Consider the following 14,538-nt stretch of genomic DNA (forward strand, 5'->3'; position numbering starts at 1 on the left):
TACTGCAGAATCCCCATTCCCACCCCACTCCAGGGGAAGGATACTGCAAAATCTCCATTCCCACCCCACTCCAGGGGAATAATATTGCAGAATCTCCATTCCATCCCCACTCCAGGCGCCAGCCAGAGGTGGTATTTGCCGGTTCTCAGGACTACTCAAAATTTCCGCTATCGGTTCTCCAGAACCTGCTGGATTTTCACCCTGCTTTGAACGGTCCCTAAACGAACAGCTGCAAGTCGAGGACTACCTGTAACCCCCCAAAAAACCGTTAAACACACACATTCACACACAATCATTAAAAACCATTACAATCTGCCCGAGACATTCCCTTCGAAAAGCCACCGTTTCGCAGTCTCAGCTCCCCCCCACACCCCCGATCCCATCCCGGATGATGGGGTTTCTAGTCCACCCCCCCCCCACCCCAAGATCGCTCCGCATCGCTACGACCTCACCAAGATGGCGTCGTCCGACGAAGCCGCTCCCGCCCGGCCTCCCTCCTCCTCCTCCCTTTCCCTTCCCATCATGGCGGTTCCTCGCCGCCGCTCACGTGACCACCCCCTCCGAGGGGGAGAGAGCGGGTGGCCCCCACCCTCCTTCCCCGTCAGCTGACGTGGGGCGTGCGGTCACGTGACCGGGATAGGGAGAACTTGCAGGCAGCCAGCCCCGAAGGAGAGAAGTTGTCAGCGGGCTGGAAAAAGGCTCGGTGGGACTCGGGTAAGCCCGGCTGGGGTAGCTGCTCCTCCGCGCTTCTGGTCGGGGGTCGGAGGGGGGCAGCGGCCGGTGGCTCTTCGCTTCCCTCCGGAGAAGACTTCCTTGCCTCCCCGGCTGGCTTTGGGGACCGGGGCGTGGGAGGAGGGCGCCTCCCTCTGCAATGATGGACAGGCGATTTCAGTGCCCCCCTCCCTCCCTCCCCGAGACTGGATCCCAGAGGGGCCGTTGGGTGGATCGCTGCTTGCTCGGGAGTTGAGGAGGAAGAAGCGATCGCGGCGGGCTGCCCAAAGGAAAGGCGGGCAGATCGGTTTAAAAATGGCCAAGGGCGATTGGTGGATTGATTGATAGATTGGTTGGTTGACTTGATTGGTTGATTTGATTTATTTGATTGATTTATTTTGTTTGTCAAACATGTACAAGGTAGCAAGTATAAGTATGAACATAAACAGGATTGGATTGGATGGTGGGTTGATTGATTGGTTGATTTGATTGATTTGATTGGTTGATTGAATTTATTTTTATTTGTCAAACATGTACAAGGTAGCAAGTATAAGTATGAACATGGATTGGATTGGATGGTGGGTTGATTGATGATTGGGTGATTTGATTGGGTGATTTGATTGATTTGTTTTATTTATTTGTCAAACGTACAAGGTAGCAAGTATAAGTATGAACATGGATTGGATTGGATGGTTGGTTGGTTGGTTGGTTGATTGATTTGGTTGGTTGGTTGGTTGGATGGTTGATTGATTGATTGATTGGTGGGGTTGATTGAGTTGGTTGATTGATTGATTGGCCATCCAGTCATTTTCAATTCCTAGCCGCCACCACAAAAGAGAAGTAAAATAAAATGCAAATAGATCATATTCCAGTATTGCTTTTAACCCATGCAACAGTTTGTTTTCTGATTCAGTAAATCGTGACTAAACAAATCAAGGCTTATATAATAGATGCTTAAATATGGCTTCCTTCGTCTTCTCTACATGCTCTTATAGTTGTCTCACACGTGGGTTTGAAGGATGCCATGCCATAAATCCACTGTGGATGCGCCAGATGCGCCAATCCTCCAATTTACCAACTGCCGGATTTTGAAGGATCATATCTTGCAAAAGTAAGGATTTTCTTCTAGGCTTCCATCTTGTTCTAATGATTTAGATATAAGCATGGAATGTTATGCTTCCAATGGGAATAGAATAGAATAGAATAGAATAGAATAGAATAGAATAGAATAGAATAGAATAGAATAGAATAGAATAGAATTCTTTATTGGCTAAGTGTGATTGGACACACAAGGAATTTGTCTTGGTACATACGCTTTCAGTGTACATAAAAGAAAACATACATTCGTCAATCATAAAGTACAACACTTAATGATAGTCATAGGGTACAAATAAGCAATCAGGAAACAATATCAATACAAATCGTAAGGATACCAGTAACAAGTTACAGTCACACAGTCATAAGTGGGAGGAGATGGGTGATAGGAAGGATGAGAAGATTAATAGTAGTGCAGACTTAGTAAATAGTTTGACAGTGTTGGGGGAATTATTTGTTTAGCAGAGTGATGGCGTTTGGGAAAACTACATTCCATAACACTTTTTTTTACCATTTTGGTGTGTCACTCCAGTCATTGAGTTTTGGGGCACCTGACCAACAATAATCTCCAACCATCTTCTCCAGAACTTTCCGCAAAGGGAAAAAACTTGGAGATCAGACAACCTCATGAATCAAGAGAAGGCTCCCTTAGAAGCCAGTGCCCGCTAGCCAGGGGTGGGCTGCTGGGGGTTCGAGAGAACCTCTAGCTAAGATTCAGTGCAGTTCGGAGAACCTCCCAAATCCCACTCCTGGCTTGCCCCTCCCAGGAGTCCCCACCCGGTCCGTTTTGGATGCAGGTAAGTGCAGGGCATGTGTGGAGGCTCGGGAAGGGCAAAAAACAGGCCTACCGGAGCCTGGGGATGCTGTTTTCACCCTCCCGGATCCTCGAGTAAACACCTCCCCCCCCCTGCCATGGTGCAGGAGGCCAACTAGGCCACACCTACCATGGCCACACGCCCACCCTGCAACCGGCCAGAGAACCCCTTGCTAAAAATTTTGAAGCCCACCTCTGCCCCCCACCCCTCTCTTTCATCACCTGCTTACAATCAATAAAAAACTTGATAGAACCAAACCATCGTTTAGCAAACTCTCTGGATGAAGAATAAAACTCTTCACTGCAGAATAAACTACAACTAAGATTCCAGCCGAAAACTGCCTTTGTTTGATTGGCTAAAGAAGAGATCAAGTGGAATTTTTATCTCTAAGAATTGGATGACTAGCTCCGTCTGTTTTCAGAGAGGATCTATGGGTAAGAGCCGGGAAGATCTTAAACCCAGAGAAGGTGTTCTTTGATGAGAAAAAGTCTGCAGATGTCCAACTGGATTGTAAAGGCAGCATCCTGGCACCGGGCTTCATTGATGTACAAATCAATGGTAAGGCATTGCAACTGCTGCTATTTAGGAGAAAACCAAGGGCCCCAATCCAAGGGATGCAGAAATGGTCAAGCACAGGAAATCAGGAGTCCAGGCAGTTTAAATAAATATATAGATTTAAGTTAAGTTTGCTTTATTGCCATTGCACCTCGTATAACAAAATTAAATGCCATCTTCAGTGTACATTATAACTATAAAAATAAAATGCGAACACACATCCTTCGCATTCTATACAATTGAATTGGAAACCCGATATTGGATTAGTGTTGCACTATACAGTAGAATTAGAAAGGAAGGAAGGAAGGAAGGAAAGAAAAAAGAAAGAAAGAAAAGAAAGAAAGAAAGTTTATTGTCATTGTACGTGTATACACAGTATACCTATACAACAAAATTCACATAACACCCAGAGACCAGACCCAACTCACATGACAATCCCCAGACACACACCCCAAAAATTCCCCACCCCTAAAACCAATAAGACACTCAGGAGTATAAGACGCACCTTAGTTTTGGGGGAGGAAAATAAAAAAAAAAAATTCTGCCTCTGCCTACCAGCATCCATCGGTATTCATCTGGCTAGTGTCCAGTGTGAGAGAGAGTTGAGGGCTGTTTGGAAACTGATACAGTATTTGCTGTGAGCAACAAGGAAGGAGACAGCAAGGAACCTGGGCATGGCTTAGCTAAACTATTCTAAAGCTGCATGCTGTGTTGATCTCTGAAACTTAAACTGAAACTCCTCTCCTCTGCTTGTGTTTTTGCTTGTGTTGGAAAACCTGCCTTTGGTATTGTATATTTACTTTATATTATATATAAAGAGAAGTTACTGAATCCTGCTGAATCAGTTACTTGTGTGTGCTTTCTGGATGTGATTGCTGCTGCAAACTCTGACAGTCCTTGCAGCAAATAGCAAACAGCCAGGTCAGCTTCAGCACATTATTGCAGCCTGATTCAGCACAAGCTGACTGGCGGGTGGATCAGCCTCCCGAATACCCCCAATCAGCTGTTTCAGGCTGCAGGGATTGCCACAGACCATTGGCGCCTCCGTGCCTTGCGTTTTTCGCTACATTTGGAGTATAAGAGGCACCCAAATTCTCAGCCTCTTAGGGGGGAAAAAGTGAGTCTTATACTCCAAAAAATACGGTACATTTCTAAAGATGGCTTGCCATTGGGAAGCCAGAGATAAATTAATCCCACCATCTGTAGAGTATATTATCCAGGTGCATAAATATGATTTGCACCAGAGGCAAGTCACTGGACAACCTAAATAACAAGGTTGGGCATCTCCTTCCATCTTCTCAGGAGGTTTCGGAGTAGATTTTTCCCTGGCTACGGATGATGCGCAAGCAGGAATTTCGCTGGTTGGCCAGAAAATACTGTCCAACGGAGTGACTTCATTTTGCCCGACGATGGTGACCTCACCATCCTCGGTCTATCACAAGGTGAGGAGATCCAAAGCTGTAACGTGGATTGTTTTGTTTTGAGGGAATTGTGTAAACCTGGCCTCTATAGTTTGTCAACCAAGGTTGATGGTTTAGGTTGCTGCATGGAATTAACTAGTTGGGAGAAAAACAGAACAAGCGCTTTGGGCAACGCATTGAGCACCTGGAGAAAAGTTGAGGTCTAACTTTGTCTAGTAAAGTATTAATTTTAGATTAGGCAGTAAATCCAGATCAAGCAAGCAATGGCTTTATGGGATGTAAGTCCAGTCACTGAACCAGATCATTCTTAGGAGTCCTAGTGGACAACCATTTAGATATGAGCCAGCCGTGTGCAGCAGCTTCCAAAAAAGCCAACACAGTTCTAGGCTGCATAAACAGAGGGATAGAATCAAGATCACGTGAAGTGTTAATACCACTTTATAACGCCTTGGTAAGGCCACACTTGGAAATACTGCATTCAATTTTGGTCACCACGATGTAAAAAAGATGTTGAGACTTTAGAAAGAGTGCAGGGAAGAGCAAGAAAGAGGATTAGGGGACTGGAGGCTAAAACATATGAAGAACGGTTGCAGGAACTGGGTATGTCTAGTTTAATGAGAAGAAGGACTAGGGGAGACATGATACAGTTCTCCAATATCTCAGGGGCTGCCACAAAGAAGAGGCAGTCAAGCTATTCTCCAAAGCACCTGAAGGCAGGACAAGAAGCAATGGATGGAAACTAATCAAGGAGAGAAGCAACTTAGAACCAAGGAGAAATTTCCTGACAGTTGGAACAATGAATCAGTGGAACAACTTGCCTCCAGAAGTTGTGAATGCTCCAACACTGGAAGTTTTTAAGAAGATGTTGGATAACCATTTGTCTGAAGTGGTGTAGGGTTTCCTGCCTAAGCGGGGTTGGACTAGAAGACCTCCAAGGTCCCTTCCAACCCCTATTATATATTATATATTAGTGCCTTAATTGCATATGGACAACCTATTAGAACCGGTTAGGTTTCTGTGGTTTTTTTGGGGTTGCAGAAATAAGCCTCTATGAGCCAAGTAGAATAGAATTGATTACCGAAATAATCAGAGTTCTAAGTTTAGTAAGATGACTATGGACTTGATTCATACAACATCCTATACCACAATAGAACTTGGTTTTTTTTTTAGTGTTATCTACACCCCGGATTAATCCTGGTTAATTCTGACTCAGCTTTCCCCACTTTTCTTTTATCCTGTCCCCTTTCTTTTCTTAGGGGAGTCAAGAGGGATCTACTCCATGTCTCCCACTGGTTCTTTTTGATCTAGTTTTATAATACTGTGTTGGGGAATAAGTGAATTGATCAAAGAAAGAAGACTACATTTTATAGGTAGATGCCCACACGTGTGATTCAGCAACAATGGTCCCATTGTCTTCTCTCCTGCTAGGTTCTACCTCAGATCCGTGTACAAAACGGAGGGCCTCACGGAGCTGGTGTCCTAGGTGAATAAGAATCATTCATCGTTAATAGTTGTGTCTTTCGATGGGGTAAGAAAGATAAAGAACTTTTGTACCTTTTTCTGATCTGGTGCCTTTCTGAGGGTCAACGCCTTCAAGAACTCTAGATCTGTCATGGCGAACCTATGGCACGCATGCCACAGGTGGCACGCGGAGCCATATCTACGGGCACATGAGCCATTGCCGTAGCTCAGCTCCAGCACACATGTGTGCACCAGCCAGCTGGCCCCACCCACACCGCCCCTCCCTTCCCAGGAGTCTCTATGCAGCCCGTTTTGGATGCCAGGTAAGTACAGGGCTCAAGCGGAGCGTTTTCAGCCACTGGAGGGGTGGGGAAGGCCGTTTTCGCCCTCCCCAGGCTCCAAGAAAGCCTCTGGAGCCTGAGGAAGGTGAAAAACAGGCCTATTGGGCCCACCACAAGTCTGGAAATGGGCCATTTCCGGCCTCTGGAGGGCCTCTGAGGGAGTGGGGGAAGCCGTTTTTGCCCTCCCCAGGCTCCAGGAAAGCCTCTGGAGCCTGAGGAGGGCAAAAAATTGTCCAAACGGGCCGTTTCTGGCCTCTGGAGGCTTCAGATGGGCCTGCTAGGCCCAAAACAGGGTGCAGGGAGTCATGCACGGGGGAGCACGGGAGGGGGGGGTCACGCACACATGTGCGGGGGGGCATCAAATTATGGGTGTGGGCACACGCGCACGCGACCCCCTCACGCTCCCTCCCGCTTTTGGCACGCAACGGCAAAAACCTTAGCCATCACTGCTCTAGATCATCACGGCTAACGGCTTGGAGTTTTGGAAATTTGCTACAGATCTTCACTTCAGTTGGAGTTTGTCGTAGCACCCATATTATAATCTTCAGGGGTCCAGACAAGCTTGCCTCATCTTATTCCAGAGTGTCTTTTTGTTTTGTTTTTTTCCTCTTCGGCAGGAATTCATCTGGAGGGTCCATTCATCAGCAAAGAGAAGAAGGGGGCTCACCCAGAAAATTACCTCCGCACTTTTGAGTCAGGAGCCTTTCAGGATTTGCTCGCCATGTATGGGAGCCTGGATTGTGTCCGGATTGTCACCTTAGCCCCTGAGATGAAACGCAGCAGTGAAGTGATCCGGGAGCTGACCAAGAGAGGCATCTGCGTATCACTGGGTAAACGTCGTCCTTGGATGCTGAAGGATTGAGATTTAGGATGCAGACGTCCAGTTTGTTTCGGACACCATAGCATGGGAAGCAAAAGGCATTTGCAGCAAATCTCCAGGTCATGAAGATGATGAGCGGGTCTCCTCCTTCAGCAGGGGGGGTTGGACTATAGAAGACCTCCGTTTATTTCTTCATTCTGAATGTAGGCACAATGATATTGTCACACTAGCGTAGTGTACAGTTGAACACCTGCATCAGGATAGAAGCTGCTGCATTTTCAAAATGATGTCATCATGAATATAGCAATAGCACTTAGACTTATATACCGCTTCACAGTGCTTTTACAGCCCTCTCTAAGCAGTTTACGGAGTCAGCCTCTTGCCCCCAACAATCTGGGTCCTCATTTTAGCTACCTCAGAAGGATGGAAGGCTGAGTCAACTTTGAGCCAGTCAGGATTGAACTGCTGGCAATCGGCAGAGTTAGCCTGCAATACTGCATTCTAACCACTGGGAGGGAGGGAGGGAGGGAGGGAGGGAGGGAGGGAAGGAAGGAAGGAAGGAAGGAAGGAAGGAAGGAAGGAAGGAAGGAAGGAAGGAAGGAAGGAAGGACGGACAATAGCAATAGCACTTAGACTTATATACCGCTTCACACTGCTTTACAGCCCTCTCTAAGCGGTTTACAAAGTTAGCATATTGCTCCCAACAATCTGGGTCCTCATTTTACCAACCTCGGAAGGATAGAAGGCTGAGTCAACCTTGACCAGTCAGGATCGAACTGCTGGCAGTGGGCAGAGGTCAGGTAGGTAGGTAGGTAGGTAGGAAGCAAGGAAGGAAGGAAAGAAGGACAATAGCAATAGCACTTAGACTTATATACTGCTTCACAGTGCTTTACAGCCCTCTCTAAGCAGTTTACAGAGTCAGCCTCTTGCCCCCAACAATCTGGGTCTTCATTTTACCCACCTCGGAAGCTGAGTCAACCTTGAGCGTGGTGAGATTCGAACTGCCAAATTGCAGTCAGCCGGCAGTCAGCAGAAGGCTTGGGGAGGGCAAAAAACAGGCCTACCGGAAGTTTGGGAAGGCTCCAGAGGGCCTCCGGAGCCTGGGGAGGCTGTTTTCACCTTCCCGGAGATTGAGGAAACACCTCCCTCTCCCCCCCCCACCATGGTGCAGGAGGCTGACTAGGCCACGCCCACCATGGCCACACCCACCCAGCAACTGGGCAGAGAACCCCTTGCTAAAATTTTTGAAGCCCACCCCTGACTACATGATGATTGAACCATGTGACTGGCGACTCTTGGTGGGGTGGGGACAAATTTTTACTTTCAATTGCGTGTAAAATCGGCGGGAACTTAGAGCCGGTTTTCTGCCCAGTCTGTGCCAATTGGATATGTCCCAATAAAATGTTTTTTGAGGAATATGCCTGCTCTCGGAGTTCTTATTGAAGGGGATGCATTAATTGGAACCTTGACGGGAACATAGAGTTCTCTCCATTTCTTTTTTCTAGGTCACTCTGTGGCTAATCTATCTCAGGCTGAGGAGGCTGTTGGTCAGGGAGCTACCTTCATTACTCACCTCTTCAACGCCATGTTACCTGTGAGTAGTACCTAGGCAAGTTTCCACTTCTAGCATCTTAACCAAACTGGTTGTAAGTTACTTTTTTTCAGTGAATTAACCCCTGGGGTTTGGAAAACCCCACTATTGCATGGAATTGTGGGTCCTCCTCTTAAGAAGACCTCTCAGATTGTCTGGTCCAGCCAAGAAATGGAAGAGTGGTTTCTGTAGTCCTGGTTCCTAATCCATGTCTTGTGTCCTAACATTTTTTTGTGCAGTTCCACCACCGAGACCCCGGGATTGTGGGACTTCTCACAAGTGACAAGATTCCTCCTGGTCAGCAAGTGTTTTACGGCATGATCTCAGATGGGATCCACACGAATCCTGCTGCTCTGAGAATCGCACATCGGGCCCATCCTCAAGGTCTGTCTCCACAATTCACCTGAGATGAGAAGGGGCATTTTTTTTTTAAAGTTAGTTTGGCCCAATATTGTCTGTGGATATTGGGAGGGCTTTGATCTAAAGATGGAGAACATCAAAGAGAGAATACAATTCAGTTCTCAAAGTAAATCATGGTTTGTTTTAATGTTGGTTTGAAGACACTTCTGTGACCATGTTTATCCTACATAAGCAGCAAATGGCTGCTTTTTCCCTTCATTAGGGTACCTGAAAACCTACTGTATTTTTCGGAGTATAAGACGCACTGGAGTATAAGACGCAGCTTAGTTTTTTGGGAGGAAAATAGGGGGGAAAAAAATTTGCCTACCAGGTATTCATCTGGCTAGCGTCCTTAGTCTGGTCAGCTTCAGCACATTAATTTGCTGGTATCCCCTGCTTGAGGATTAAAAAACAGCTTCTAAAGCACAACTGATCTTTGGAGAGAGAAGCAATGAGAAAAGCAGGATCAGAGGGAGTAGACAACGCAAAAAAAGCTTCACAGCTGAGATTCGGAGGGAGCAGGCAAAACAGGGAAGCGGAGATTGCTTCACTCACTAGCGCCTCATTAGGGCTGAAAAAAAGCTTCGGAAAAGCTACATTTGGAGTATAAGATGCACCCAAATTTTCAGACTCTTAAGAGGGGAAAAAAGTGCGTCTTATACTCTGAAAAATATGGTAACTAACCATACGTTGGCTTGGTACAACACTGAAGTTATTTTCAGGTGGAATGTACAGGCTCAACTTATCCCTCCTTAGGTCTGATCCTGGTGACAGATGCCATCCCAGCAATGGGACTTCCCCCTGGCAGACACACTCTGGGCCAGCTGGTGGTAGAGGTAGAAGGTGGAAATACCTACATTGCAGGTAAGGGCACTCCTAGGTTGAAATCTCAATTAGCCACTCAAACAGGTGGGCTGGTTTTTCCCTAAGTTCTTCTCCAAGACCCAAAAGGTCTCTGCAAACCTGTGAGAAGGACTACAGTTCCCATCATCCCCTATCCATCTATCTTTAGATATAAGGTTGATCATCTTTCTCTTCCTCCGCCTCTTTCCAGGTACCAAAACACTGAGTGGAAGCATCTCCACCATGGACACCTGTATCAGACATTTCATGGATGCCACTGGTAAGTAGAGTCTGGCTTACTACGACACAGGGTTACCATCTCCCAGGGAGCCAGATCTGTTGAGGATTTATTTGTAATCCCTCCAAGGGTGACCCTCGCAATGACTCTGTGTCAGGTGCGAAAGATGAGGTCCATAAGTGAAGGTTTAATTCCCACACGAGAATTCCCTGGCTGGGGAATTCTGGGGTTGAAGTCCACACGTTTTCAAATTCTCGTAGTTGAGAAACTGTCAAGAGTTCGTTGCAGCACACACACAAGCAGCCTATTAAGCAGAATTCAATTTACATATAAGAAACTTCTTTATATACAATACCAACGCATAGGGCATACAATTCGCTTGTAGGTTTTTCCACGTTGTAGAGAAGAGACATAGCACAGTACAAACAAAACACAAAATGGAAGCAAAAAATGGAGAAGGCAAAACGGAGGAGAGAGAAGCTAGTGCCCTCAAGCTTATATAAAGGTAAAGGTAAAGGTTCCCTTCGCACATACGTGCTAGTCGTTCCCGACTCTAGGGGGCAGTGCTCATCTCCGTTTCAAAGCCAAAGAGCCAGCGCTGTCCGAAGATGTCTCTGTGGTCATGTGGCTGGCGTGACTAAACGCCAAAGGCTCACGGAACGCTGTTACCTTCCCACCAAAGGTGGTCCCTATTTTTCTACTTGCATTTTTTATGTGCTTTCGAACTGCTAGGTTGGCAGAAGCTGGGACAAGTAATGGAAACTCATCCCCTTATGCGGCACTAGGGATTTGAACGGCTGAACTGCCGACCTTTCAATCGACAAGCTCAGCGTTTTAGCCACTGAGCCACCGCGTCCCTTCCAAGTTTATATACAGAACAGTTAAGCCACGCCCAGGCTCCAAACTGTCTCTTATGGCCCCATACAACAAATACTATGTTTCAGTTACCAAACAGTCCTCATTGGCTGATTGCCTATTCCAGTCTATGAACATACTCTGATAGAAACACTGGCGTAGAGACACAGTCAATCCCAGATTCTTCTCAGAAGTGGCATAGAATGAAGGGTTTCATTCTCCCAAGCGAAGAACCTTTTGCCATTGTGGATTCTAACTAAAAAGCAACCCCCATTTCTATTTTGCAGCCTGTTCATTAGAAATAGCCCTGGAGGCTGCCTCTCTCCATCCTGCTCAGCTGTTAAATATTGAGGATCAAAAGGGAACCTTGGATTACGATACCGACGCAGGTAGTATTGCTCTGATAAGGATTGAATTCGGATCGCACTGTCTCCAGCTCAACATGGAATCCATTGAGAATCCTGTCAGATAGGCTGAGCTGAAAATAAGAGGATGGGCTAAAGTCTCCCAGAGAATCTGATTGGATCTCATTCTCTTTGATCCTGGCCCAGCAACACCTTCACCATTACTTCAGAGGTTCTGGATGGTGGGAATCCAAACCACGAACCTCTTATCTTCTATCTTCCACTCTTTAGATCAGGGGTCTTCAAATTTGGCATCTTTAAGACTGATGGACTTCAATTCCCAGAATCCCCTAGCCAGTATGGCTGGCTGAGGAATTCTGGGAGTTGAAGTCCACAAGTCTTAAAGATGCCAAGTTTGGAGACCCCTGTTTTAGATGTAAGGTGTTGCAAAGATTGCAACCTTCCTGCCTGTGGTACTCATGGAATTCTCTCCTTGGAGAGGCCCATCTGCCTCATCCTTCTCTGGTGAATGAAGAAGTATATTGTAGCGCCTGAATGAGTCGGATACCAACTCCTCAAAATTCCTATCAACCAGGCTTGGGGTGAGAGGCATCATTTTCTCTTTCCTACAGATTTTGTGCTACTGGATGAGAGACTCCATGTACGAGCCACTTATATTGCCGGCGAAGAGGTCTGGAGACAAAGCAACTTCATCATCTGAAGTTGTGCAGAGCTGGATGGGCAGCGCTTCGGACTGAAGGCAGAGGGGGGACTCAGAGTGGCCCACAACTCCATTTTCCCCTAAAGCTTTCTGGTTTGCCTCATTTTTCTCCACAGACTCTCTTCGAAAAGTCCTGCTCAAACTGTAGCATCGGCTGCCCTCCTTCCTATGGAGGATAGTAGAACTTTTCTTCTCAACTTGATCCAGGTAGCTGTCCCACAGGCATGAGGTTGGACTCCTTCCGGAGCTTAGCAGGGACTTTTCTCACTGTTCATCAAGAGACTTACTGCTATTGGGGAACAGCAGCCATTTTTTCCCCAGAGTGCCTCATTCTTTGTCTTTCAGCGCAACCTCTTTATTATTAAGATGATGCTTTGGGAAGGGGTCATCTGCTTTGATCCCATTTAAAGCCAACTCTACACAGCATTGTTACAGCTGACTGGATTTGTCTAAGCAGCTGAGCTGAAAATCCGGGGTGACATTAAACCCCAAGGCAAAATGTGCATCCTGCAAAAATCATTCGTTTGATAGCCAGGGAGCCTTTCTGACCACAATTGTTGAAATCTGTAGTATGGTTTTATTTCATTTTGAGCTGGAAAGGTTGAGAATACAGAGTAACAGAGTTGGAAGGGACTTTAGAGTACTTTTAGTCCAACCTTTTGCTCAAGCAGGAGACCTTATTTCCAGACAAATTAATGAACATCCTAAAATAAATTCAATATTTTTAAAAGCCTCCCATATTCCACCCGAAAGAATAATGTACAGAATATATACATTAAAAACTCCCTTTGTACAACAACCCTGTAATCCTTTAATTTGGGGTAAAGTTGGGGCGACTAGATGCAGTATTTGGAGAAGGAAGATTCTATCAGCAAATGACCTTGGTTCTCACAATATGCCTGGCTATGAACACACCAGCCATGCTTAACACTGCACATTGAGCCAAACATATGGATGCCTGTTGAGGGTAAAACTGCCCTCTGCAGAGTGGTGCAACGGACCAGACAGCGAATAGATACGTTGCTTAGCAAAACACACAGATACTCACAGACTCTGAACATTTAAAAGAAAAATAAACAGTCTTTACTTGTAATAAAACAAACAAACTTGGCTTCTCAAAATAAAGATAACACTTCTTCAAATAATCACGGTTCAACACAAAAACATAGTTTGCTTACAATTCCAGTTCTCTTCAGTAACACAGACACAGTTCCTTTCAGCAGTTCAACCTTCTAATAGGAGCAGAAGTGAATGAACTTCCTGCCTTCTTTTATGTCTGCTTAGCACAGCCAATTAGTCATCTTGTAGCAGTTAAAGATACAGAACATGGTTTTCTATATATTACCTACCCAACCGTAGGACAATGTTTATTTCATTCTCCTGCAAGTCGATGGATCACAGCACCCATGATCGCTCAATAGCACCATTGGCTGGGAATGATGGGAGATGTGGTCCAACCCATTTTTGGCAAAGGAGGACATATTCAGTGCTGTTCCATTTACAAAATGGAATCTTTGGCTTCATGGCATGACATGTTTTTTTCTTCTTTTTTGACATGCTGTGAATTTAAATTTTCAGCCATTGCAATTCCAGCGAAGTACCAATTTTATCTGATTCTTTTATGTTGGAAATGTTTCTTAAAAGCATAACTTTTATAAAGGGGAATAAAATGTTCAGTCCACAACCAATGTGTTGTTTCCTCCAGCAGAGGGAGATTGTGGTAGATGAATGTTCACTTTCATCAAATCTATTTGCTGGGATGATATTGATTCATTGATCAATTAGTGCCATCAAGTAATTTTTAACTCCTAGCGACCACGTAGGTAGATTTTCTACAGGATGATCAGTATCTAACCTGGTCCCTTCATATCTTCCAACAATGCCTAATCCCTACTGTAACTGAGTGCATCCCCCTTGCTGCTGATCCTCTCCTCTTTCCTTCCACCTTTCCCAACATTAGAGAAAAAAATCCCCCATTGGATCATTTATGACAGAAGTGAATGCAAAAATCTACCCTTTCACAAGTATAAAGAAAAAATCACTGGCATGCAAGAACCAACTCTTTAAGTGCTTGCCTCCAGATAATTTGGAAGAGACTTGGACAAGCTTAAGCAAAACATTCCCAGGCTGTCGAGAAGAACAGGAATTGTAGTCCAAACCCCCCTGAAGTCCAATTGCAAGAGATTCTCAGTCATCCAAGTCATGCTTGTCCCCAAGGTGTTTTTCAGGAGCCAACTGGACTTTGTTTTTTATATTTTGAAGACTCGCTTTTTCTTCTGAAGATGTTTTGCTTCTCATCCAAGAAGCTGCTTCAGTTCTGATGCTTCT

At 45.6% G+C, this 14,538-nt stretch overlaps 1 protein-coding gene across 2 annotated transcripts; it reads left to right on the forward strand.

Moving 5' to 3' along the window:
* Positions 1-589: 589 nt before the first annotated feature.
* On the forward strand, positions 590-13,009 carry AMDHD2 (amidohydrolase domain containing 2). Of its 2 annotated transcripts, XM_034430292.2 has the most exons (12): positions 590-714; positions 1,707-1,822; positions 3,043-3,179; positions 4,479-4,618; positions 6,026-6,080; positions 7,017-7,229; positions 8,725-8,813; positions 9,050-9,194; positions 9,966-10,073; positions 10,264-10,332; positions 11,433-11,534; positions 12,122-13,009. In XM_034430292.2, exons 2-12 carry the CDS (start codon positions 1,731-1,733, stop codon positions 12,208-12,210), a joined length of 1,239 nt encoding a protein of 412 aa, XP_034286183.1. In that variant the 5' UTR covers positions 590-714; positions 1,707-1,730; the 3' UTR covers positions 12,211-13,009. The 2 variants fall into 2 exon arrangements, with proteins under 2 accessions (XP_034286183.1, XP_087734503.1); XM_087878377.1 differs by lacking the exon at positions 11,433-11,534.
* Positions 13,010-14,538: the final 1,529 nt, after the last annotated feature.

Source organism: Pantherophis guttatus, chromosome 14, assembly GCF_059756535.1.
Source record: "Pantherophis guttatus breed Tessera chromosome 14, ASM5975653v1, whole genome shotgun sequence".
NCBI lineage: Eukaryota > Metazoa > Chordata > Lepidosauria > Squamata > Colubridae > Pantherophis > Pantherophis guttatus.

Excerpts from the sequence above, each read along its gene's own strand:
- AMDHD2 (XM_034430292.2), top strand. The coding sequence starts at position 1,731 with ATGCCATGCCATAAATCCACTGTGGATGCGCCAGATGCGCCAATCCTC. Across the intron at positions 8,814-9,049 it reads TCTTCAACGCCATGTTACCT|TTCCACCACCGAGACCCCGG; the intron begins GTGAGTAGTACC and ends TTTTTTGTGCAG. Across the intron at positions 11,535-12,121 it reads GGATTACGATACCGACGCAG|ATTTTGTGCTACTGGATGAG; the intron begins GTAGTATTGCTC and ends TCTTTCCTACAG.